Source organism: Oncorhynchus tshawytscha, linkage group LG13, assembly GCF_018296145.1.
Source record: "Oncorhynchus tshawytscha isolate Ot180627B linkage group LG13, Otsh_v2.0, whole genome shotgun sequence".
Taxonomy (NCBI): domain Eukaryota; kingdom Metazoa; phylum Chordata; class Actinopteri; order Salmoniformes; family Salmonidae; genus Oncorhynchus; species Oncorhynchus tshawytscha.
Window position 1 is genome coordinate 22,713,527 of NC_056441.1, and position 25,000 is coordinate 22,738,526.

Here is a 25,000-nt window from a genome sequence, read left to right on the forward strand (position 1 = left end):
TTAATGGACCCAGCGGAGACTTTGAGATCCGGGAGGAGGACCGTCGCCAGGGCAACGAGGTTGTTGGTCGTGGCCTTGGCATGGAGACTGGGGCAGAACCTGATCTGATTGGCAACACAATTAACACAGGAAGTTCTGCTGCTCAACTTCCTCAGAAGAACATCTTGGAGAGGAAGGAGGTTCTGATAGGTGAGGACACACACCACACTGTCTGTCGGTCAGTCTGAAAAATAAAACCACCCATAGCAAACCTTTCCCTCTACTAGTATATCTCACTCCTTCTCTCTCTTTCCCTCTACTAGTATATCTCACTCCTCTCTCTCTTTCCCTCTACTAGTATATCTCACTCCTCTCTCTCTTTCCCTCTACTAGTATATCTCACTCCTCTCTCTCTTTCCCTCTACTAGTATATCTCACTCCTCTCTCTTTCCCTCTACTAGTATATCTCACTCCTTCTCTGTCTTTCCCTCTACTAGTATATTTCACTCCTCTCTCTTTCCCTCTACTAGTATATCTCACTCCTTCTCTGTCTTTCCCTCTACTAGTATATCTCACTGCTTCTCTCTCTTTCCCTCTACTAGTCCCTCACTCCTTCTCTGTCTTTCCCTCTACTAGTATATTTCTCCTCTCTCTTTCCCTCTACTAGTATATCTCACTCCTCTCTCTCTTTCCCTCTACTAGTCTATCTCTCTGTCCCTCTCTTCTTTCTTCTCTACTAGTATATCTCTCTCTGTCTCTCTCTTTCCCTCTACTAGTATATCTCACTCCTCTCTCTTTCCCTCTTTATATCTCACTCCTTCTCTGTCTTTCCTCTTTCTAGTATATCTCACTCCTCTCTCTCTTTCCCTCTACTAGTCTCACTCCTTCTCTGTCTTTCCCTCTACTAGTATATTTCACTCCTCTCTCTTTCCCTCTACTAGTATATCTCACTCCTTCTCTGTCCCTCTTCTCCTCTACTAGTATATCTCACTCCTCTCTCTCTCTTTCCCTCTACTAGTATATCTCACTCCTCTCTCTCTTTCCCTCTACTAGTATATCTCACTCCTCTCTCTTTCCCTCTACTAGTATATCTCACTCCTTCTCTGTCTTTCCCTCTACTAGTATATCTCACTCCTCTCTGTCTTTCCCTCTACTAGTATATCTCACTCCTCTCTCTGTTTCCCTCTACTCTGTATATCTCACTCCTCTCTCTCTTTCCCTCTACTAGTATATCTCTCCTTCTCTGTCTTTCCCTCTCTACTAGTATATCTCACTCCTCTCTCTCTTTCCCTCTACTAGTATATCTCACTCCTCTCTCTCTTTCCCTCTACTAGTATATCTCACTCCTCTCTCTCTTTCCCTCTACTAGTATATCTCACTCCTTCTCTCTCTTTCCCTCTACTAGTATATCTCACTCCTCTCTCTCTTTCCCTCTACTAGTATCTCACCCTCTTTCTCTCTCTTTCCCTCTCTCTGTCCCTCTACTAGTATATCTCACTCCTCTCTCTCTTTCCCTCTACTAGTATATCTCCTCCTCTCTCTCTTTCCCTCTACTAGTATATCTCACTCCTCTCTCTCTTTCCCTCTACTAGTATATCTCCTCTCTCTCTTTCCCTCTACTAGTATATCTCACTCCTCTCTCTTTCCCTCTACTAGTATATCTCACTCCTCTCTCTCTTTCCCTCTCTGTCCCTCTTTCTCTCTCTTTCCCTCTACTAGTATATCTCTGTCCTCTCTCTCTTTCCCTCTACTAGTATATCTCTCCTCTCTCTCCCTCTTTCCCCTCTACTAGTATATCTCCTCCTCTCTCTCTTTCCCTCTACTAGTCTCCTCCTCTCTCTTTCCCTCTACTAGTATATCTCACTGACTTCTCTCTCTTTTCCCTCTACTAGTATATCTCACTCCTCTCTCTTTTCCCTCTACTAGTATATCTCACTCCTCTCTCTTTTCCCTCTACTAGTATATCTCAGAACCTCTCTCTTTTCCTCTACTAGTATATCTCACTCCTCTCTCTCTCTTTCCTCTACTAGTATATCTCAGAGGAAGGAGGTTCCCTCTACTAGTATATCTCACTCCTCTCTCTCTTTCCCTCTACTAGTATATCTCACTCCTCTCTCTTTCCCTCTACTAGTATATCTCACTCCTCTCTCTTTCCCTCTACTAGTATATCTCACTCCTCTCTCTCTTTCCCTCTACTAGTATATCTCACTCCTCTCTCTTTCCCTCTACTAGTATATCTCACTCCTTCTCTGTCTTTCCCTCTACTAGTATATTTCACTCCTCTCTCTTTCCCTCTACTAGTATATCTCACTCCTTCTCTGTCTTTCCCTCTACTAGTATATCTCACTCCTTCTCTCTCTTTCCCTCTACTAGTATATCTCACTCCTCTCTCTCTTTCCCTCTACTAGTATATCTCACTCCTCTCTCTCTTTCCCTCTACTAGTATATCTCACTCCTCTCTCTCTTTCCCTCTACTAGTATATCTCACTCCTCTCTCTCTTTCCCTCTACTAGTATATCTCACTCCTCTCTCTCTTTCCCTCTACTAGTATATCTCACTCCTCTCTCTTTCCCTCTACTAGTATATCTCACTCCTCTCTCTCTTTCCCTCTACTAGTATATCTCACTCCTCTCTCTCTTTCCCTCTACTAGTATATCTCACTCCTCTCTCTTTCCCTCTACTAGTATATCTCACTCCTCTCTCTTTCCCTTACTAGTATATCTCCTCTCTCTTTCCCTATATCTAGTACTCTCTCTCTCTCTTTCCCTCTACTAGTATATCTCACTCCTCTCTCTCTTTCCCTCTACTAGTATATCTCACTCCTCTCTCTCTTTCCCTCTACTAGTATATCTCACTCCTCTCTCTCTTTCCCTCTACTAGTATATCTCACTCCTCTCTCTCTTTCCCTCTACTAGTATATCTCACTCCTCTCTCTCTTTCCCTCTACTAGTATATCTCACTCCTCTCTCTCTTTCCCTCTACTAGTATATCTCACTCCTCTCTCTCTTTCCCTCTACTAGTATATCTCACTCCTCTCTCTCTCTTTCCCTCTACTAGTATATCTCACTCCTCTCTCTCTTTCCCTCTACTAGTATATCTCACTCCTCTCTCTTTCCCTCTACTAGTATATCTCACTCCTCTCTCTTTCCCTCTACTAGTATATCTCACTCCTCTCTCTCTTTCCCTCTACTAGTATATCTCACTCCTCTCTCTTTCCCTCTACTAGTATATCTCACTCCTCTCTCTCTTTCCCTCTACTAGTATATCTCACTCCTCTCTCTCTTTCCCTCTACTAGTATATCTCACTCCTCTCTCTCTTTCCCTCTACTAGTATATCTCACTCCTCTCTCTCTTTCCCTCTACTAGTATATCTCACTCCTCTCTCTCTTTCCCTCTACTAGTATATCTCACTCCTCTCTCTCTTTCCCTCTACTAGTATATCTCACTCTCTCTCTTTCCCTCTACTAGTATATCTCACTTCTCTCTTTCCCTCTACTAGTATATCTCACTCCTCTCTCTCTTTCCCTCTACTAGTATATCTCACTCCTCTCTCTCTTTCCCTCTACTAGTATATCTCACTCTCTCTCTTTCCCTCTACTAGTATATCTCACTCCTCTCTCTCTTTCCCTCTACTAGTATATCTCACTCCTCTCTCTCTTTCCCTCTACTAGTATATCTCACTCCTCTCTCTTTCCCTCTACTAGTATATCTCACTCCTCTCTCTCTTTCCCTCTACTAGTATATCTCACTCCTCTCTCTCTTTCCCTCTACTAGTATATCTCACTCCTCTCTCTCTTTCCCTCTACTAGTATATCTCACTCCTCTCTCTCTTTCCCTCTACTAGTATATCTCACTCCTCTCTCTCTTTCCCTCTACTAGTATATCTCACTCCTCTCTCTCTTTCCCTCTACTAGTATATCTCACTCCTCTCTCTCTTTCCCTCTACTAGTATATCTCACTCCTCTCTCTTTCCCTCTACTAGTATATCTCACTCCTCTCTCTTTTCCCTCTACTAGTATATCTCTAGTATATCTCTCTCTCTTTCCCTCTACTCTCTTTCCCTCTACTAGTATATCTCACTCCTCTCTCTCTTTCCCTCTACTAGTATATCTCACTCCTCTCTCTCTTTCCCTCTACTAGTATATCTCACTCCTCTCTCTCTTTCCCTCTACTAGTATATCTCACTCCTCTCTCTCTTTCCCTCTACTAGTATATCTCACTCCTCTCTCTCTTTCCCTCTACTAGTATATCTCACTCCTCTCTCTTTTCCCTCTACTAGTATATCTCACTCCTCTCTCTTTCCCTCTACTAGTATATCTCACTCCTCTCTCTTTCCCTCTACTAGTATATCTCACTCCTCTCTCTCTCTTTCTACTAGTATATCTCACTCCTCTCTCTTTCCCTCTACTAGTATATCTCACTCCTCTCTCTCTTTCCCTCTACTAGTATATCTCACTCCTCTCTCTCTTTCCCTCTACTAGTATATCTCACTCCTCTCTCTCTTTCCCTCTACTAGTATATCTCACTCCTCTCCGTATTCTTCTGACGGGCGTAGCTTTTGTCTTTATTCTGATTGGCTGTCTGTGTCTCCCCCAGCCATTCTGATTGCTTGCCTGCTGGCGGTGGTTTTCGCTGACTTCGTGGTGATCGGTAAAGAGCAGGAGTCAAAGCAGGCTAACTGTGTCCTTAGTGTGTCTGTGCGCTGGACACATGCTGTTAGTGTGTTGTAGTATGTAGGAACAGTAGCCTACACATGATTTGTGTGTGTTAGTGACACGGGATCTTAATATGTAGCGACGGTCATGACACATGATAGCGTGTACTATGTAGATACTATGTAAATACACACAGCTTGGGTTATAATAGATGATCATGACAGACGTCAGTTCATATGTTAGCATTGCCTGCAGTGCTTAAAGTGGTACTTGAAGATGCCGGTACTCACTAAACTCATTTAATTTACCGTACCGGGGTAATTGTATTATATTTGAATCTATTTAGATTCCATATTCTCCAGGAGACATATAGAAGCAGTAGACAATTAGAGACACCAGTGGTCTGTATACCAGTGGTCTGTATACCAGTGGTCTGTATACCAGTGGTCTGTATAGCAGTGGTCTGTATACCAGTGGTCTGTATACCAGTGGTCAGCGCTAGCCCACTTCAACCACTTGCATGGCATTAGTGTATGTGTCTCTGTTCTTTACATGTTCTGAATCTTTTGTCCTATTCAGAATGAGTTCTACATTGTTTGACCATATGTCTCTCTCTGTTTCCCCCTTCCTCCCACTCTGTCCCTCCCTCCCTCTCCCCACCATCCCTTCCTCTATCTCTCCGTCCATAGCGGTGATAGTTGGGGGCGTGGTGGGGGCCCTGTTTGCAGCATTCCTGGTCATGCTGCTGGTGTACAGGATGAAGAAGAAAGATGAAGGCAGCTACACACTGGAAGAACCCAAGCAAGCCACCGTCACCTACCAGAAAGCTGACAAACAGGAGGAGTTCTACGCATAACACACACACACACAGAGAGATGCTTATCACTCCAGCTCCCTTCCCGTCCTGTCGCTTCACATCTCCTTCCCATCCTTCTCCTGTATCTTCCTCCCTCTCTTCTCTCCTATGTTCCTGTCCTCCATGTCAGTTGGTACTGAGAGTGCCCGTCTCTCCACGGACTCAAACATTTCTTTAAAAAATATAAATACACCTTTAAAAAAATAACAAAATAAATATATCAGCTGGAAAAAAATATATAAAAATGTGATACACAATATTTTTTTTTTTAAAGTAAATGTTGTTATTGATATTATATGATTATTGTTCTGATGATGTAATGAACTGATTATTTTGTAAAAACACAAGCTCTTATCTGGTGTTCTAGCACAATACTCTAGTGTCTGTTCCACGGAGCGAATGAGCCAAGTGAAAGAGGGATGGGGGAGAAGAAGGGACAGACAAACAGAGGAGGAAAGAGAGTGTCATCTGATTGGCCACACAGACACTGGGGTCAAAGGTTAGAGGAAAGGTCTCTATTGTAGTGCCTTCCATTGCCCTGGTGCTCTCTCACACACACACACACACACACACACACATGGCTTGGACCCCTCTCTCTGTGCTTGGCCAATCAGAGTAGGGGAACCCTCCCACAACGCTCTGACAACCTCAGGACAACGTTGTGGCAGCATTCACTGGTAGTTAGCAAGGGATTCTAACCAGGGATATAGTGTTAAATATAATGGTGGGTAAACAAACCGCTGGGGTAACATAAACATTAGCTAATGCTAACAACGCTACCTGATGGTAGTAGTTGTGTAAACACTGTTCACCAAGTGAAGGGGTGTTTAAACAACAGATTACGAGTGTTTACCCTCCTCAACATCCCTGGGTTGTATTCATTAGGCACCAAACAAAGAAAACGGACTGAAACAGAGAGGACTACCTGGACCTAAGACTACCTGGTCCAATAAGAAATGCACATTTCCGTATCCCATTGCAAAATGTTTTACAACGTTTTCCGTTGTGTGTCAATGAATACGACCCTGGTGCTGAATGCTAACACAGGGCTAGCGGCTAGCTGTCTGGTTTGCTCCTTTACGCTGTACAAAGGTGATTAGTTCTATGGATAGTAATAATAACCAATAATATATCAATGTTCTGGACTGGTTGGTAAATAATAGTAATAATGAAAATAATACTCGAATGAACGAAAGGATGTGTATTTAGCGGTTTCAAAAGTTTATATGTAAATATCATTGGTTGAAATACTTTTTCTGTCGTTGCCACTAACCAGTCGCATGATCACCATTTCTATATCACGTCAATCTGTGGAGCTGTGCTCTCAACACACACACACACCACACACACACTCACAAGTACGCACTCACACACTTAAGCAAATATACACACGCCGTACATGCAAGCATGCGCTCACAAGCTCAAACACACACACACAAATATATCACTTGCTTCATTGACTAAATATATATATTATAAATCATATCACTCACTCAACATATTATCATTATCCTCATCACACAAGCTGGTTTCAGTACATTATTAATAAGTGACTGATCAGTTGCTGGTTGGTTAGAGTTTGGTCCGTTGTGTAAAGGCACCAGCATGTATCCATCCAATCCCCTGCATGCTCTTTCTTTCTCTTCTACCATTGGCTGTCTATTTGGGGGTGGGCTGGTCTTTGGGACTGTGAGGGAGGGGCTTACGATGCTGAAAGTGGCTCTTCAAGTAGAAGTTGTCCATCAGTAGGTGTGGGGACAGGAGTTAAGGTGGGGGCTGTGGGTAGGGGTGGGGACAGGAGTTGAAGTGGGGGCTGTGGGTAGGGGTGGGGACAGGAGTTGAAGTGGGGGCTGTGTGGGTAGGGGTGGGGACAGGAGTTGAAGTGGGGGCTGTGGGTAGGTGTTTGGACAGGAGTTGAAGTGGGGGCTGTGGGTAGGTGTTGGGACAGGAGTTGAAGTGGTGGCTGCGGGTAGGGGTGGGGACAGGAGTTGAAGTGGGGGCTGTGGGTAGGTGTGGGGACAGGAGTTGAAGTGGGGGCTGTGGGTAGGGGTGGGGACAGGAGTTGAAGTGGGGGCTGTGGGTAGGGGTGGGGACAGGAGTTGAAGTGGGGGCTGTGGGTAGGGGTGGGGACAGGAGTTGAAGTGGGGGCTGTGGGTAGGTGTTGGGACAGGAGTTGAGTTAGAGGCTGTGCTTTCTATCTAAGATTGTAACAATAACCAACACACCAGTACGACTGGACTAGTAGCTTCTAATATATTCAGTACTGTAGAACAACTGCATGGGAGTCAAACTATACTAGTCTCTGTGTGTGTGTGTGTGTGTGTGTGTGTGTGTGTGTGTGTGTGTGTGTGTGTGTGTGTGTGTGTGTGTGTGTGTGTGTGTGTGTGAGAGGAATGTACTGTGGGCAGGTGTGTATTTTACCTGCTCCAGCAGTTCTGACGCTCTTCCATAGTCAGGTAGTCACACCTGTACCCCTGTGTGTGTGTGTGTGTGTGTGTACGCCACAACTGCTTTGCCCCCTCTTTTTTTTAAGCAGTGAACGCCTCACTCTTATTTCACATCAGACTCGTGTGTGTGTGTGTGTGTGTGTAGGTCTCACCTGTTCACTGCTGAATGTGGGGCTAGTCTGCTTTTTCACACACAATCTGTCACTCACGGTCTGTTTGTCTGTAGCAGGACTGACTGACGTCACACATCACAGACAGAACTGACCTGAACTGTCTTTTCTAAACTTACCTTCCAACTGTTAACATGTGTTTGTACCCATATAAGTCTGCATAGCCAAATAATAGAGAGAGAGAGAGAGAGTGTGTGTGTGTGTGTGTGTGTGTGTGTGTGTGTGTGTGTGTGTGTGTGTGTGTGTGTGTGTGTGTGTGTGTGTGTGTGTGTGTGTGTGTGTGTGTGTGTGTGTGTGTGTGTGTGTGTGTGTGTGTGCCAAGTTGGTGGAAGGCCACACCACACTGTGTTTGCTGTTACCCATCCTGTTTTTATACATTTGCATTTTTTAAGGCTGTTTCTGTCATTGGCTGCTGAGCGCCGGGAGGCGGACCTCTGCGCCACGGCCCTGCCACTAATTTGCCACTCTGTTCCAAATAAAAGACCTCATTGGTTAACACACTGTCGTCTGTGATTTTATTGGCTGAGGGTATGGGGTGGGGGTGGAACATGAGGGGACTAATGGTTTTGAGAGCTCTGTATAGTGCAGATAAAATAGAAAAATCACATATAGAACTGACAAACATATTGCTCTGACACAATAAATCTCAAACCATTAACCTCTACCTCCTAGTGCCTAAACATTTGAGTAGATCTGAGTGGAATTGAATAGTGTAAGGTAGGTATTATTCTAGACAGACACTCCTTCAGTCTACACCAATCCAATGCTTTTAAATCATAGAGAAGGAGTGTAAGTGTGTACTGTACATTTCAGGGAGAAGCAGGGGGAGAATGGGAGGGTTTAACATGTCATACATGGATGGAGTGACGCTGGCTGGGTGATGGTGTGACACTCTGCCCTCTGCTGTTTGACTATGGTGTTACATCCCAGTGGCCACATACCTCCCTGAAGTTACAGAATCTACCTGTCTGATTCACTGGCGAAGGGGAGAGAAGGGAGATATATTGGGGTTGCTGCTAGTACTTGCTGTACTTGATTATTTGTGAATCGTGTAACAGTATATTATAGAGATGTGAAGGGAATGAAGTGGAGCTGGATAGCCAGTTACAGTCAATGGGGCTGAGCTCCCTGTTGTGGGTGACATATTACTAGCACAAACCATTTATTGTAGGCTTACCATATTTGCACTTTACAGCTGTAGAACTGAACCCCCATATGAGTAACACATTTCATCATAAACCAGCCATAAGGTCCCTGCATACCCCCTAGATAAAATTACGAATATATCTGTTAGACTCATCGCTATTGCCTTGAATGCCACCAAACGTTTGAAGGGTGTCTCTTTATTGATAAAGGAACTGGCCTGCTATATCAGTCTAGATTATTATTATTTTTTTACAATAATGATCTGAATTTAATTTTGTCTTCATATTATGGAGCTAGTTCATACATTGCATTACCACAACAAGTGTGCTGGAATTTACACCACACTCGTGTAGTAGTGTAAGTCCCTAGGCGGTCTGTTCCCAGGTGTTCTGATCAATGGAATCTCCCTACTCGGTTCTGTTCGGATCGTTGAGGACTCTCATTGGCTGATTCAGCTCAACCGCTACATGTGATTGTTCTGTCTTCAATTTGCTAATTTGTCAATCAACCTTATCACGTCTCGAAACGGTGCAAACTCATGCATCAATTCCAAAAAGCGTGTTTGACTTTATCGGTAAATAAATTGCTAGTTTAGAGTTTGATGCTCGTGAAAGCAGGTTCGTTATGGATGACATGCGTGAGGCAGCGGATGATTACGGTGAGGAAGAAATTAACTCATTACCTTGCAGTCGTTTAATTAATTGATTCATTGTTCAAACAGTAATTAACTCGGTCTTTAACTAATAGGTTAACTCTCCCGTTGTTTCACAGAAGAACAGTATCTAGGTAGTTAGACGTTTTGCTCAAGTGAATTTGGCCTAGCTAACAGCCTAACTTTGTTTTGTTGGGCAGTTTTAATAAGAAACAGGCTGCGACTGTTTAAAGGCCTTATACTTTAGAAAGCTAACGTTAGCTATTAGGGATGGATCGAAATGTAGGCTACATAATGAGTGACGTTAGGCTATCTGGATGAAACTAGGGGAAGGTCATGGTTTTTTTCAATGCATTTTTATTTATTTATTTAACTAGGCAAGTCAGTTAAGAACATCTTATTTACAATGACAGCCTACCAAAAGGCATCATGCGGGTCGGGATATATATATATATACACACACACACACACACACACATATATATTTTATATATATATATATATATATATATATATATAGCCACAACAAGGGTGCTGGAATTTACACCACACTCGTGTAGTAGTGTGTATATCTATCTATCTATATATATATATATATATATATATATACAAAACACACATCAGGATGAGACACCACAACACTACATAAAGAGAGACCAAAGACAACAATACATAATGGCAGCAACACATGACAACAACACGGTAGCAGCACAAAACATGGCAGGCAACAGCACAAAGGGCAAGAAGTTAGAGACCCCAACAATACATCACGCGAAGCAGCCACAAGTGTCAGTAAGAATATTCACGATGGAAATAAACCTGTCCAGTTTGAGTGTTTTTTTACAGCTCGCTCCAGACGCTAGCTGCTTCGAACTGAAAAGAGGAGCGACCCAGGGATGTGTGTGCTTAAGGGACCTCTAACGGAATGTGACTGGCAGAACGGGTGGAGGATGAGGGTTGCATTAGCCATCACAGATAGGGGGGAGTGAAGCCTAAGAGGGTTTTTATAAATTAGTCAAGGGGAGGGTTTAGCGTGTATAGATATATCTATCTAGTGTAGGGGAGGGTCATGTAATTGATTACATTTCTATATATATCGACTTGTGCCTGATGCTGCCACTCCTCTGATTATCAGCTGGGTGTGCAATATGAAGTGCATGCTTGGAGAGTCACAGAGCAAAGGTATATTTCTAAGATAACTGATGGGATGGTGTAAATACAGCTAAGCTGCATCACACACTGCAATGGCTGTTCCAACCCTAAGCCCCTGCCTGCTCTGCTCTTGCTGATCAAAAACATTTTTTTGTATGCTTCCTAACCAATGGCTGCACTGTGTAGGTCTCTGGTGGCAGTTTAGGAGGAGTCAAAGGCTTCTTACGAAAATATTATTTGATTAGGCCTAGTCGATCTTGCGTGTAGTAACCTATAGCCCAGTGGTCACCAACTGCGCGATTGCCTGGTCGATCTTCAAGTCATTAGCCTACATGAGATTTCATAACTTGCAAAACCATGACCAGAGAGAGAGACTGTTAAAGTATACTGCAAAGAGCTGCTGTTTTTATGAGTGAGTTCATGTCGGCGCTGTCAACACTGTTTTTGTTCACCACTATTACAAAACGTAAAGTGCTTCTCCCTACTTCCACTTGCGCTGCATCTGCAATGAATGAGTAGCCAAGTGTATTGATAGCCCTGTTTTTTTTTTCTTCAATTCTTCTATTTATTAGCAGTTTGTCGTGACAATTTTAATATTGAGGAATAATTCACTTTCTCTGATCATAGGAACATTAATTTGTGCATGAGGCAGATGTGGTGCGACTTCGAGATTTGCAATCAGGTGGAAGACGGTGTCTCTCTGGTCAGTCTCACCGGAGGAAAGGAAGGAGAGAGCAGTGACCGTGAGAGACGGACCCTCTGCTGCTATCTCTCCCTCTGCTGAGACTAATGCCGTGTTCAAAACAACTGGGAACTCGGAGGTCTCTGACTTCAAGACAACTGGGAACTCGGAGGTCTCCGACTTCAAGACAACAGGGAACTCGGAGGTCTCTGACTTCAAGACAACTGGGAACTCGGAGGTCTCTGACTTCAAGACAACTGGGAACTCTTGGAATAAAATGAGGTCAGACTGGGGAAAAACATTTTCAATGGTCATCCAAGTCGGAAACACGGGCATCTTTCTAGAGCGCCGACTTTCCCACCTGAAGTTCACTGAAGTTGTGATTTGATATAGTTTTTTTCAGAGCTCCAAGTTGTCTTGAAAGAACCATGACCATCAAATGCATGTACCATCAGTCCAGGAAAAATAAAAAAGCAAATATATATATATATATATATATATATATATATATATATATATATTATTTTGATGGTACATGCTTATCAAAACTTGAGTTTTGAAATCTAATATGGTTTGAGAAGAACAATATTTTCAGGCCAGGCATATAGCCAATATGCTGTGATAATGTATTAGGCCTACTGCACAAACCTCATTCCTACACAACTGTTTTTATTAGGTTAATGCATAAAAAATGTAAGTCATGTTTTTAAAAATTCTGAGCAGTAGATCTCTGCTTGCTTTTTGTGATCTTGACTCAGAAAAGGTTGGCGATTTAAAAAAAATATATATATATATATATTATCCTTTTTTCTCCCCAATTTCGTGGTATCCAATTGGTAGTTAGTCTTGTCTCATCGCTGCAACTCCCGTACGGTCTCAGGAGAGGCGAAGGCCAAGAGCTGTGCATCCTCTGAAACACAACCCTGCCAAGCCCCAATGCGTCTTGACACAATGCCCAGTTAACCCGGAGACCAGCCGCATCAATGTGTCGTGGATGAAAGAGCGTACACCTGCCGACCATGTCAGCGTGCATTGTGCCTGGCCCACCACAGGAGTCGCTAGTGCGCGATGGGACAAGGACATCCCTGCTGGCCAAACCCTCCCCTAACCCAGACGACGCTGGGCCAATTGTGTGCCATGGGTCTCCTGGTTGCGGCAGGCTGTGACTGGACTCGAAACCAGAATATCCAGTGGCAGACCACTGCGCCACTCGGGAGGCCCAGCTTACTACTACTATAATGTATTAGAGTTATTGACCTCACAATAAGCCAGATTTTAGTAATTTACAGTGTTGTCGCGATATGAAACCTTCAGCCCCGCCCCTTGGCCGGCAGCGGGGTGCTAGAGGTGGTTAGCGTCCCGTTCCCTGGATTGGACAGGGCACTATAGATACTTCAGGTTATCTCGGTATAACCAGGACCGCTCGCGTAGCCCTGCCTCTCTTTCTATATCGAAGCGTTGTCCGCGGAGAGGTCTTTTGCCTTGTCACTCTCAACGGTCTAGCTCTAGCTGGGATGTGTGAACCCCACCTTTATCCTCTAGACTCTTTGTTTCACCACTAATTGGTCCTTGAGTTGTTATTAAGCACTAGTCCTACCAGTCTCTATATGATTTCCCTGTGGTTGAGTATTTCCCCTCTGTGATGTATCTAGTTTAAAGTGTGAAGACCTTTAGTCAACTTAGTCTCACTACTCTGCCCGTCGGCTATGTATCGCTTGGAAAATAAAACTTTAGATAGATCGATAAGACAATTAAATGAATCACAACTGGACACACCTTCCTCCTTGTCTTTTAATGGTAACTCATTCTGTCATAGAGCATTGATCCCCGTTTCCAGTGTCCCGGTAGCGGGGAGTGTCAGAGTTGTTATCTCCCGTGCCGTTAACTGTCTTTGAGAGAACCTTTTGCTCGAGACAAAATAAGACTACTGTTTATTTTTGAAAACACTCTGTTTTTTGTCTTTTACAATCACACACTTCAAAATACACAATTTTGTTACTCGGTCACACACAGCGTTAATCAAAAACATGCAAATGACTTAATGCTCTTATAAAATGCCTGGTACCATGATAACACTTATCTCTATATTAAATACTTGTAATAGTTATTTAATTACCTTTGAGAGATGACGAGGAGACCCACGAGATCAGGAGCAGAGTTTCAATCGGTCAGAGTTCTGTTAAGAATTTAGATAGGTAGCGACTCCCCTCTACTGGCTGAAAGGATGAATTGGAGTCGGTGCTTTGCTAAATTGAGGGATTCAAGTTTGGACTGGATGGGAGAACCCGCTGGTGATTCCCTGCCCCAAATGGAATATCAAAAAGTCCGTGCCCGCAACGAGGTCGAGATGCTGAGCTCAATCGAGAGGTTACAGAGAACTCTTCTGGATATATTTGCATCAGCACCCACGTACCTGGCGCAAAGCGACAAAACAACTGTGCAATAGTTAAACGGTATATCGGAGAGTCACTTCTCAGATCCAACAAGTTAGAATCTTTTAAGTAATTTGAGTCAGGTGTCAATTTACCCGAAGTCAAATGGTTGTCTAAATGAATTCAGAATTCAAGAAGTCAGCGCCAAAGTAATGGCAAATGTCTCTTTATATACCTTTTGATTCTCTGCACCCGATCCGCTGCTCCTCCCATTCCCTCAGAGCAGAGAGGGTGATGACATATCTTACAACAGGAAATACTTTTCTTACAGTGCATATATGGGCCTCTGGTTATGACAGAGCCTATTACTCTAGCAACAATGAGGAAACACTTTTCTTACAGTGCATATGGGCCTCTGTTTATGACAGTGCCCTTACTCTATCAGCAATGAGTCTATCAGCTGTTCCCATTCAGAGGTGTCACTTGAGGCAGAGGGTGATTCTTCCTGACACCAGTCAGGTTCAGTAGTTGGTTGGCTTGAGTCGTCTTCTGGTGGTTTTGCCCAATCCGGTATTTCAGTAGGCGAGGTCATCTCTGTCTCTACCCTTGGTGGGTAAGACAGGGGAAGAGGACCAGGAGGTAGATCCATTTGGCGTTTTACTACAGTGTGGTGCTGAAACTTAAAGCTACGGCACAATCAATCGGAAATGGACAGCTCATGGTGCTGAAAGTAGGCATTATTCATTTCAACATCTTCATTTGAATTAGACTTTACTAACAACAACAGGGCTTTGTGTTGGAGCCTATTTCTTCCTATTTAAGTAAAAGAGGTAGACTGTGCTGTTTGACAGACTACATTAGGCTATAGGCTGCTATATCCATCCATGCACTCTTTAAATAGCCTACCTCTGTGTCAGTGAAGGGCTGTTAAGTTAAAACCAAGACTCCAATTGGGGGGTTATGAGAGGGTAGGCTATGCCATATGCCTACTTTTTATTTAAGAAAATTGTAAAAAGCACAGCGCTTTGGTCCATGATGCTTAATCAATCAATCAAATGTATTTATAAAGCCCTTTTTACATCAGCAGATGTAAACTGCAAGCAATGCAGATGTAGAGGCACGTTGGCATGGAAAAACTCCCTAGAATGGCAGGAATCTAGGAAGAAACCTACAGAGGAACCAGGCTCTGAGGGGTGGCCTGTCCTCTTCTGGCTGTGCCCGGTAGAGATTATAAGACTACATGGCCATTAAAGCTAGATCGTTCTTCAAGATGTTCAAACATTCATAGATGACCAGCAGGGTCAAATAATAATCACAGTGGTTGTAGAGGGTGCAACAGGTCAGGAGTAAATGTCAGTTTGCTTTTCATAGCCGAGCAGTCAGAGGTCGAGATAGCAGGTATGGTAGAGAGAGAGAGTCGAAAACAGCAGGTCCGGGACAAGGTAGCACGTCCGGTGAACAGGTCAGGGTTCCATAGCCGCAGGCAGAATAGTTGAAACTGGATTAGCAGCACAAGCAGGTGGACTGGGGACAGCAAGGCGTCATCAGGCCAGGTAGTCCTGAGGCATGGTCGTACAATACCCCCAGACAGGGCCAACCAGGCAGGATATAACTCCATCCACTTTGCCAAAGACACACCAACTTACTACCCTGAGACAAGGCTGAGTATAGCCCACGAAGATCTCCTCCTCCACACGAGCCTGAGGGGGCGCAAAACCGGATAGGAACATCACGTCAGTGTCTCCTCCTAGGGACGGCATGGAAGAGCACCAGTAAGACAGTGACTCAACCCCTGTAACGGGGTCAGAGGCAGAGAATCCCAGTGGAGCCGGCCAGGCAGAGACAGCAAGGCCGGTTCGTCGCTTCAGTGCCTTGCTGTTCACCTTCGCACCCCATGGCCAGACTAAACTTAATCATAGGACCTACAGAAGAGATGAGTCTTAAGTAAAGACTTAAAGTTTGGGACTGTGGCTGTCTCTCGCATTGATAGGCAGATTATTCCATAAATTTAGCTCTATAGGAGAAAGCCCTGCCTCCAACTATTTGCTTAGAAATGAGGGTTTACAATCTCTCCAAAAGAATGTGGTGATCGATGGTGTCAAAAGCAGCACTAAGGTCTAGGAGCACGAGGACAGATGCAGAGCCTTGGTCTGACGCCATTAAAAGGTAATTTACCACCTTCACGAGTGCAGTCTCAGTGCTATGATGTGGTCTAAAACCAGACTGAAGTGTTTCGTATGCATTATTTGTCTTCAGGAAGGCAGTGTTGCTGTGCAACAGCTTTTTCAAAACATTTTGAGAGGAATGGGAGATTCGATGTAGGTTGATCGTTTGGCTTTTTCAAAACATTTTGAGAGGAATGGGAGATTCAATATAGGTTGATCGTTTGGCTTTTTCAAAACATTTTGAGTTGAATGGGAGATTCAATATAGGTTGATCGTTTGGCTTTTCCAAAACATTTTGAGAGGAATGGGAGATTCGATATAGGTTGATCGTTTGGCTTTTCCAAAACATTTTGAGAGGAATGGGAGATTCGATATAGGTTGATCATTTGGCTTTTCCAAAACATTTTGAGAGGAATGGGAGATTCGATATAGGTTGATCAATTGGCTTTTCCAAAACATTTTGAGAGGAATGGGAGATTCGATATAGGTTGATCAATTGGCTTTTCCAAAACATTTTGAGAGGAATGGGAGATTCGATATAGGTTGATCAATTGGCTTTTCCAAAACATTTTGAGAGGAATGGGAGATTCGATATAGGTTGATCGTTTGGCTTTTCCAAAACATTTTGAGAGGAATGGGAGATTTGATGTAGGTTGATCGTTTGGCTTTTCCAAAACATTTTGAGAGGAATGGGAGATTCGATGTAGGTTGATCATTTGGCTTTTCCAAAACATTTTGAGAGGAATGGGAGATTCGATGTAGGTTGATCATTTGGCTTTTCCAAAACATTTTGAGAGGAATGGGAGATTCGATGTAGGTTGATCGTTTGGCTTTTCCAAAACATTTTGAGAGGAATGGGAGATTCAATATAGGTTGATCGTTTGGCTTTTCCAAAAGAGTCTTTTACTGCCACTTTTAGTGACTTTTTAAAGCTAGAAACAAGCTGTAAAATATCCGGTAAAGAGTGACTCCGATGCATATGGGGATATCATTGTTTCGTTTCTTTGACATTCAGAGGCTGAGCAACAACCTTCTATAGCTGAGGATATATATTTTTTAAAACTTTGCTTGGGAAGTAATCTAATTCTGTCACTGATTAAGCTATTCACTTTCTGTTCAATAGAAGATGTTTAAACCCACACAGCTTTTAGGGAAACACTTGTGACTTTCTGTCATTGAGTGAAGCTACAGAAGAAGAGGAACCAGCAGCCCTGTGCTCTATCAAAATTGCTACGTTGCCATGTAATGCTGACAGGTCGAAAAAAAACGTTTCTAAAACTACACATCTAAGGTGCTGGTCTGTCCAAGAAGTGAGAGTAAATGTTCTCTGCTGTCCACTTTGTTTTATTGATTATTGTGGGTATAAGGAAAGGGGGATACTTAGTCAGTTGTACCACTGAATGCATTCAACTGAAATGTGTCTTCCTCATTTAACCCAACCTCTCTGAATCAGAGCGGTATGGGGTATAGGGGAGGGTCACTTGTTTTTTTTCAAGCATTCAGGGAGGGTTTAGGTCAAATATATTTTGCTGAAGGGAGGGCCATCCATTTTCATTTCAGTGAGGTCCGATTTTCTCCATGTAACCCTTATTATAAATAACATTCACTCCCTCAGCTGACCCAGTTTAAGCTAATTAACAAGCAGGTGAGGCAGCGTGTGACCTCAGCCTACCTGGTCTTTTCATTATAGTCTTTAGAACACGGAGGAGCACGCTGTCATGTGCTTGTGGAAACTAGGCCCACATGGTGACATCACCTCAATCTAGATTTCTCATTTTACCTGACTAGTCATTACCCAGTGATACTCTGTGTTGCTATTTTGAACTTTTTGTCACTTTGTGCCACTCCATCATGCTATGTCAGTGAGTGTTTTTTCATATTATGACAGTGTTATGTCATGCTAATTCGCTCTGTGTGGCTGTATGCAGACTGCCCAAGCCTCCTGTGTGATGAACAGGAGGATGAAGAGGAGGAGAGTTACCGTGGAGATGATGAGACCGGAGGAGAGGAGGGGGGAGATATAGAAGAATGGGACACTGGACAAAGAGGAGGAGAGAGAGTGGAGGAGGAAGAAGAGAATGGAGGAGAGATGGAGAAGAATGGAGAGATGGGTGAGGATGGAGTAACAGAAAGAGAAAAGGAGAGTGAGGTGGTAGTTGATTTTGAAGAGGAGGGAGGGGAGATGGAGAAGAGACAGTTGAGAAAGAGGATAGGGAGGGCAGAAACAGAGAAGGAGGAGGCGGCAGTGCTAATTGAGGATAGGAGAGGGAGTGAAGAGGAGATGAAGGACAGAAGAGAGAGAGATGGGAAGGTAGAGGAGGAAAAAAAACAGAAAGGTGTGATGGGGCCTGCTCTGTCTCTCGATCTCGTCGGCGTGACAACTGACCCTGTCGGCATGACGACCACCACTCATGAGGACTCTGGGTACCTGAGCTCTGGGATGGGGTTCTACTGTCCCCCCGGACCTCTCCTATTCCACACCCAGCCTAAACCACACCCCCAACCCCTTCTGCCCAGTGGGGTGAAGCGCCCACATAGTGTCAGCCCCCCTCCCCCTCCCACCCAAAGCCTACAGGTAAGACAGATGGGAGGAGATGACATCATACTGTCAGCAGTGATGTCATTACAATGGTGTCCTGCACAGTGCTCTAAAAAGTTCACACAACCACTAACCCCTAGATACTTGGAGATGTGAAAGGACTGGATAAATAGAACGAACACACACACACTGCTCCTCCACAGGTAAAAGTGACTCGAGTGTACTCTACTCGCCGTTCGATTGGCTACAGCGCCCGGGGGCGTGGCCAGGTGCTTCCCCTCCCCCTGTTGCCAGCGGTAACCATGGGAGACCCCTCCCTATTGCCCTCCCTGCCCAAGAAGAAGACAAGAACACTCTACAGCACTGGTGAGGAGAGAGAGTGAGTGAGTGAATGTGTGTGTGTGTGTCCGCTCTGACCTATTGCCTTTGTTTGTGTGTGTGTGTGTGTGTGTCCGCTCTGACCTATTGCCTTTGTCTGTGTGTAACCTTTGTGTGTGTGTAAGCTGTGTGTGTCCGCTCTGACCTATTGCCTTTGTCTGTGTGTAACCTTTGTGTGTGTGTATCCCCGCTCTGACCTATTGCCTTTGTCTGTGTGTAACCTGTGTGTGTGTGTGTGTGTGTGTGTGTGTGTGTGTGTGTGTGCGTGTCCGCTCTGACCTATTGCCTTTGTCTGTGTGTAACCTTTGTGTGTGTGTGTGTGTGTGTGTGTGTAGACCAGTTGGAGCAGCTAGAGGGAATGTTCCAGGAGGACCACTACCCAGATGGAGAAAAGAGGAAGGAGATTGCCGCTACGGTGGGCGTCACACCCCAGAGGATCATGGTTAGTACTCTCCAGGAGGAGGGTTTGTCACCTTTGACCTACGTACACTATTAGGATTGGGGAATAGGATTTGAGGTTTATATTTTGCCTCATTCGCTCTCTACCTTCCTCTCTCTCCTCTCATCCCTCCCCCTCTCTGTTTGTCAGGTGTGGTTTCAGAACCGTAGGGCCAAGTGGAGGAAGGCCAGTCGTTCTGCAGTGAAGCCAGAACACAAACAGACCTGCAGCCGCCTCCCTGACCCCAACCCTACCTCGCTCCTTGCACCACACCCTAGGTAGGCTCAGACCGCAATATGATATGATCACCGGTTGCAGACATCCACAATAAAGAACAAAACAGCCATTATTAACTCTTCCAGACAATGTGCACCCTCCCTTGAAGCATGCCCACTTTGGTTGGGCTGACAGGGTCTTGAAGCATGCCCACTTTGGTTGGGCTGACAGGGTCTTGAATGCCCACTTTGCCCACTTTGGTTGGGCTGACAGGGTCTTGAAGCATGCCCACTTTGGTTGGGCTGACAGGGTCTTGAAGCATACCCACTTTGGTTGGGCTGACAGGGTCTCTGAAGCATGCCCACTTTGGTTGGGCTGACAGGGTCTTGAAGCATACCCACTTTGGTTGGGCTGACAGGGTCTTGAAGCATACCCACTTTGGTTGGGCTGACAGGGTCTTGAAGCATTTTGGTTGGGCTGACAGGGTCTTGAAGCATACCCACTTTGGTTGGGCTGACAGGGTCTTGAAGCATTTGGTTGGGCCACTTTGGGTTGGGCTGACAGGGTCTTGAAGCATACCCACTTTGGTTGGGCTGACAGGGTCTTGAAGCATGCCCACTTTGGTTGGGCTGACAGGGTCTTGAAGCATACCCACTTTGGTTGGGCTGACAGGGTCTTGAAGCATGCCCACTTTGGTTGGGCTGACAGGGTCTTGAAGCATACCCACTTTGGTTGGGCTGACAGGGTCTTGAAGCATGCCCACTTTGGTTGGGCTGACAGGGTCTTGAAGCATACCCACTTTGGTTGGGCTGACAGGGTCTTGACTTTGCTGATCTTGCCCCACTTTGGTTGGGCTGACAGGGTCTTGAAGCATACCCACTTTGGTTGGGCTGACAGGGTCTTGAAGCATACCCACTTTGGTTGGGCTGACAGGGTCTTGAAGCATACCCACTTTGGTTGGGCTGACAGGGTCTTGAAGCATACCCACTTTGGTTGGGCTGACAGGGTCTTGAAGCATGCCCACTTTGGTTGGGCTGACAGGGTCTTGAAGCATGCCCACTTTGGTTGGGCTGACAGGGTCTTGAAGCATGCCCACTTTGGTTGGGCTGACAGGGTCTTGAAGCATGCCCACTTTGGTTGGGCTGACAGGGTCTTGAAGCATACCCACTTTGGTTGGGCTGACAGGGTCTTGAAGCATACCCACTTTGGTTGGGCTGACAGGGTCTTGAGCTGGCCGCCGAGTTATGATTATACTAACTCTGTCTCTATAGGGCAGCTGCAGGACACATCGCCCCCTTCCTCCCTCCTGCTGGTCTCTCTTTACCTCCCCCTCCTACCACCCAGGCACTCCCTTCCTACAGCACCCTGCTAGCCAGCCTCTCATCCAGCCCTACAGGTAGGCAGTCAATCTTTCCATCCATCAATCACACTACACAAACAATTGTTGATGTTTGTTAATGTTTGACTATATGTTTGTGGCTCCCAGGCAGGTCAGTAGGAGAGAGAGGGCCACCGTCAGGACCTCAGGGAGGGTCCGTGGAGCACCTACCTCCTATCATGTATAGCCCACCACCTTTACGACGTGCCAGCCTCCCCCTCCTGACTACCTTCCTGAACCCCCCCAACCCTACCCCCAGCCCCACTCCACCAACCCTGCAACCCACCCCAACATCGCCTTTCTTCATGGATGTGTTGGAGCCCCACCCCCCCAACAGAGACACACAGGGACTCACCCTGCAGACTGACTCTGGGTGAGTAATTGAAGGACATTACTTGACGTAGGCTGAATGGTACTCATAAGAAATCCATGCCTATGTGTAATGGGAAATATCGAAGATTAATACAGTTCATTTTAGAGTGATTAACACTATGTTTTCCCTGTCTGTAATACACATTATTTCCAGTGTTCTGGTTGTACAGGTTGATGGTCACTAGACTTGCCACTGAAAGCTATGGGTTGTTCTCATATCGTTTGATGGTGATTGACATCAGAGCTACTGAAGAAACAATGGTTTCTGAACACTGATCCTATAGCAGCTGGAAAAGTCACAGTCTATTGTTTTGTCTTCCTACAAGCCTCTCAGGCTGATGTTTAGAGATCATTTGGTTCTGTCAGATTAATATAGAAGTGCCTTCTCACAGAATGCACGTTAGACATTTTCTGTGCTGGAGGTGTCTCCCTGTTGCAACTTGTAATTAAACCAGATTGATTTCTTATTATTTTCTATATCTGTGACTGCTCATCCCCTTTACGTTATGTGTGTGTGTGTCGTCCTCAGTTCTCTGTTTGACTACAGCAGTGATCTCCTGTCCAGCAGCAGCAGCTCAGTGAAGATGGATCCTCAGCACTACCTTACCTCCAGCCACCAGGGTGGCTCTACAGTCTCCTACCAGCCCCAGGCCTCTCGCCTGGCCTACCTCACCCCCTCCCCCTACCTCAACCCAAACCCCCCTGAGGGGAGCGCCCCTCCCCCCTCCTACCTCACCTTTGGTCCAGGGGGTGGGCCCGGGGTAGTGACCTATGCAGCTGGAGGCCACACCTACTTCCAGGCACAGACAGGAGGGGGACAGATCCTACTGCAGTCTGGGATACACGGTGAGTCACTGTTGGGATACCACCTAGACACACACACCAAATTTGAGATTGGACAGTAGAGTCAGTGTGTGTATGTGTGTGTGTGCGTGTCTAGGTGGTATCACAGCCTACCAGTCGTACCCGTGGGATCAGCTCTACAGCCACCCAGCAGTCATCCAGCAGCGTAACCAGTGTTCCCAGTTTACTACCACCACACTGGGGGGCCGAGACCACCCAACCTCCTCCTCCTACCTGCCACCCACTTACTATCCCCGCTCACACACTCTCACACACACCTCTACCCAGGCCCAGGTCCTGCCCCCAGTTTCTACCCTGCGACACCCCCACCCCAGAGGGGTCAGCGCCCCCAGCCCAGAGCCCCCACACCACCCTTGGCCCTCCTAGATCCCCCCACCTGTGTGAAGGCTGAGAATGAGAGCCCTCCCCATATACACAGCAGCCACTTCCACTGTGACTTCTCACCCATACTCTTTTGACAGACCTGGGGTTGTTATTCCTGTCTTCATATCTTGCTTAGTTAAATAAAGGTTAAGTAAAAAAATAAAACATCTGTGTGTTTTCTGTATGTTGTTTATGTGAGTATGAATGTATATGTGCCTACGTGTGTGACTGATATATTATGAGGCTCATTATTGAGACAGACGGTTCTGTTCAGGTTGTTGGACTGTAATAAAGGCATGTTACTTACCATTGATCTGTCTGGTTGCTTTAGTGTGTGTGTTTTTCTGTCCATATAGTGGATTTGTTTGTACACTGATTTCCAGTACTCATGCCGTTCCACCAGAGAGTGCCATTTCCCTGTGTGTGTGGGGTGGCGTTGCTACCATACAGTAGAAAGTGCTGCTTATCCAATCCTCTGCGAGCTACCTGAAGGGCCTTGATGGCAGGGAGTGGACTAGCTGGGGTCTCCTTGCCATTGTGTCGCTGAATGTGTATTTGATGCACAGTATGGCTGACACTCCCATCCCACAGTGACATCTCCTTCTTTCTCTCTAAGGCTGGGAGGAGGATAAGGCTGGGAGGAGGATAAGGCTGGGAGGAGGATAAGGCTGGGAGGAGGATAAGGCTGGGGGAGGATAAGGCTAGGGGAGGATAAGGCTGGAGAGAGGCTAAGGCTAGGGGGAGGAGAAGGGTTGAGGATAAGGCTGGGGGAGGAGGATAAGGATTGAGGAGGAGACGGGGGAGGATAAGGCTAGGGTTGAGGGGAGGCAAGGGAGAGGATAAGGCTAGGGTTGAGGGGAGGCTAGGGGAGGAAAAGGCTAGGGTTGAGGGGGAGGCTAGGGGAGGATAAGGCTGGAGGAGAAGGCTAAGGGGAGGATGAGGCTGGGGAGAGGATAAGGGTGAGGAGAGGACTAGGGGGAGGATAAGGATTGAGGAAAAGACGGGGAGGATAAGGCTAGGGTTAAGGGTTGAGGAGAAGACTATGGGAGGATAAGGCTAGCGTTGAGGGGGAGGCTAGGGGGAGGGTAAGGCTGAGGGGAGGATAAGGCTAGAGTTGAGGAGAAGGCTAGGGGGAGGATAAGGCTGGAGGGAGGATAAGGCTGTGGGGAGGACAAGGGTTGAGGAGAAGACTAGGGGAGGATAAGGCTAGGGTTGAGAGGGGGCTAGGGGGAGGAAAAGGCTAGGGTTGAGGGGAAGGCTAGGGGGAGGATAAGGCTAGGGTTGAGGATAAGGCTAGGTTGAGGAGAAGGCTGGGGGAGGATAAGGCTGGGGGAAGGATAAGGGTTGAGGAGAAGACTAGGGGAGGATAAGGCTAGGGTTGAGGGGGGCTAGGGGGAGGATACGGCTAGGGAGGAAAAGGCTAGGGTTGAGGGGAAGGCTAGGGGGAGGATAAGGCTAGGGGGAGGATAAGGCTAGGGGAGGGATAAGGCTGGGGGAGGATAATGCTAGGGTTGAGGGGAAGGCTAGGGGAGGATAAGGCTGGAGGGAGGCTAGGGGGAGGATAAGGCTGGAGGGAGGCTAGGGGAGGATAAGGGTTGAGGGGAAGGCTGGGGAGGATAAGGCTAGGATTGAGGGGAAGGCTAGGGGGAGGATAAGGCTGGAGGGAGGCTAGGGGGAGGATAAGGCTGGAGGGAGGCTAGGGGAGGATAAGGATTGAGGGGAAGGCTGGGGAGGATAAGGCTAGGGTTGAGGGGAAGGCTAGGGGGATAAGGGTAGGGTTGAGGGGAGGCTAGGGGAGGAAAAGGCTAGGGTTGAGGGGAAGGCTAGGGGGGAGGATAAGGCTAGGGAAGGATAAGGCTGGGGGAGGATAAGGCTAGGGTTGAGGGGAAGGCTAGGGGAGGATAAGGCTGGAGGGAGGCTAAGGCTAGGGGGATAAGGCTGGAGGGAGGCTAGGGGAGGATAAGGGTTGAGGGGAAGGCTGGGGAGGATAAGGCTAGGGTTGAAGGGAAGGCTAGGGGGAGGATAAGGCTAGGGTTGAGGGGAAGGCTAGGGGGAGGATAAGGAAGGAAAGGAGCTGTGTGTGTAAAAAAAAAACTGGCCAGCGAGCTATTACTGTTGGCTGGAGAAGCTCAGCACACACACTATATACCTGTACTACACTAAATCACACACTAT

General features: G+C 46.1%; 2 protein-coding genes across 2 annotated transcripts in view; both read left to right on the plus strand.

Moving 5' to 3' along the window:
* Positions 1-5,708, plus strand: part of sdc3 (syndecan 3) — a 43,868-nt gene extending 38,160 nt beyond the window's left edge. The window contains exons 4-5 of the mRNA XM_042295419.1: positions 1-189; positions 5,324-5,708. The exon at positions 1-189 is cut by the window's left edge and continues 16 nt beyond it. Of these exons, the coding sequence (XP_042151353.1) occupies positions 1-189; positions 5,324-5,490 (356 nt within the window). The 3' untranslated portion in view covers positions 5,491-5,708. The remainder of the gene's footprint in view (positions 190-5,323) is intronic.
* A 3,923-nt stretch (positions 5,709-9,631) lies between these two features.
* Positions 9,632-23,125, plus strand: LOC112265834 (actin cytoskeleton-regulatory complex protein pan1-like). The gene is made up of 9 exons (XM_042295420.1): positions 9,632-9,911; positions 18,205-18,851; positions 19,019-19,181; positions 19,529-19,635; positions 19,783-19,910; positions 21,120-21,244; positions 21,335-21,599; positions 22,128-22,444; positions 22,539-23,125. Exons 1-9 carry the CDS (start codon positions 9,878-9,880, stop codon positions 22,826-22,828), a joined length of 2,076 nt encoding a protein of 691 aa, XP_042151354.1. The 5' UTR covers positions 9,632-9,877; the 3' UTR covers positions 22,829-23,125.
* The last annotated feature ends 1,875 nt before the right edge of the window (positions 23,126-25,000 follow it).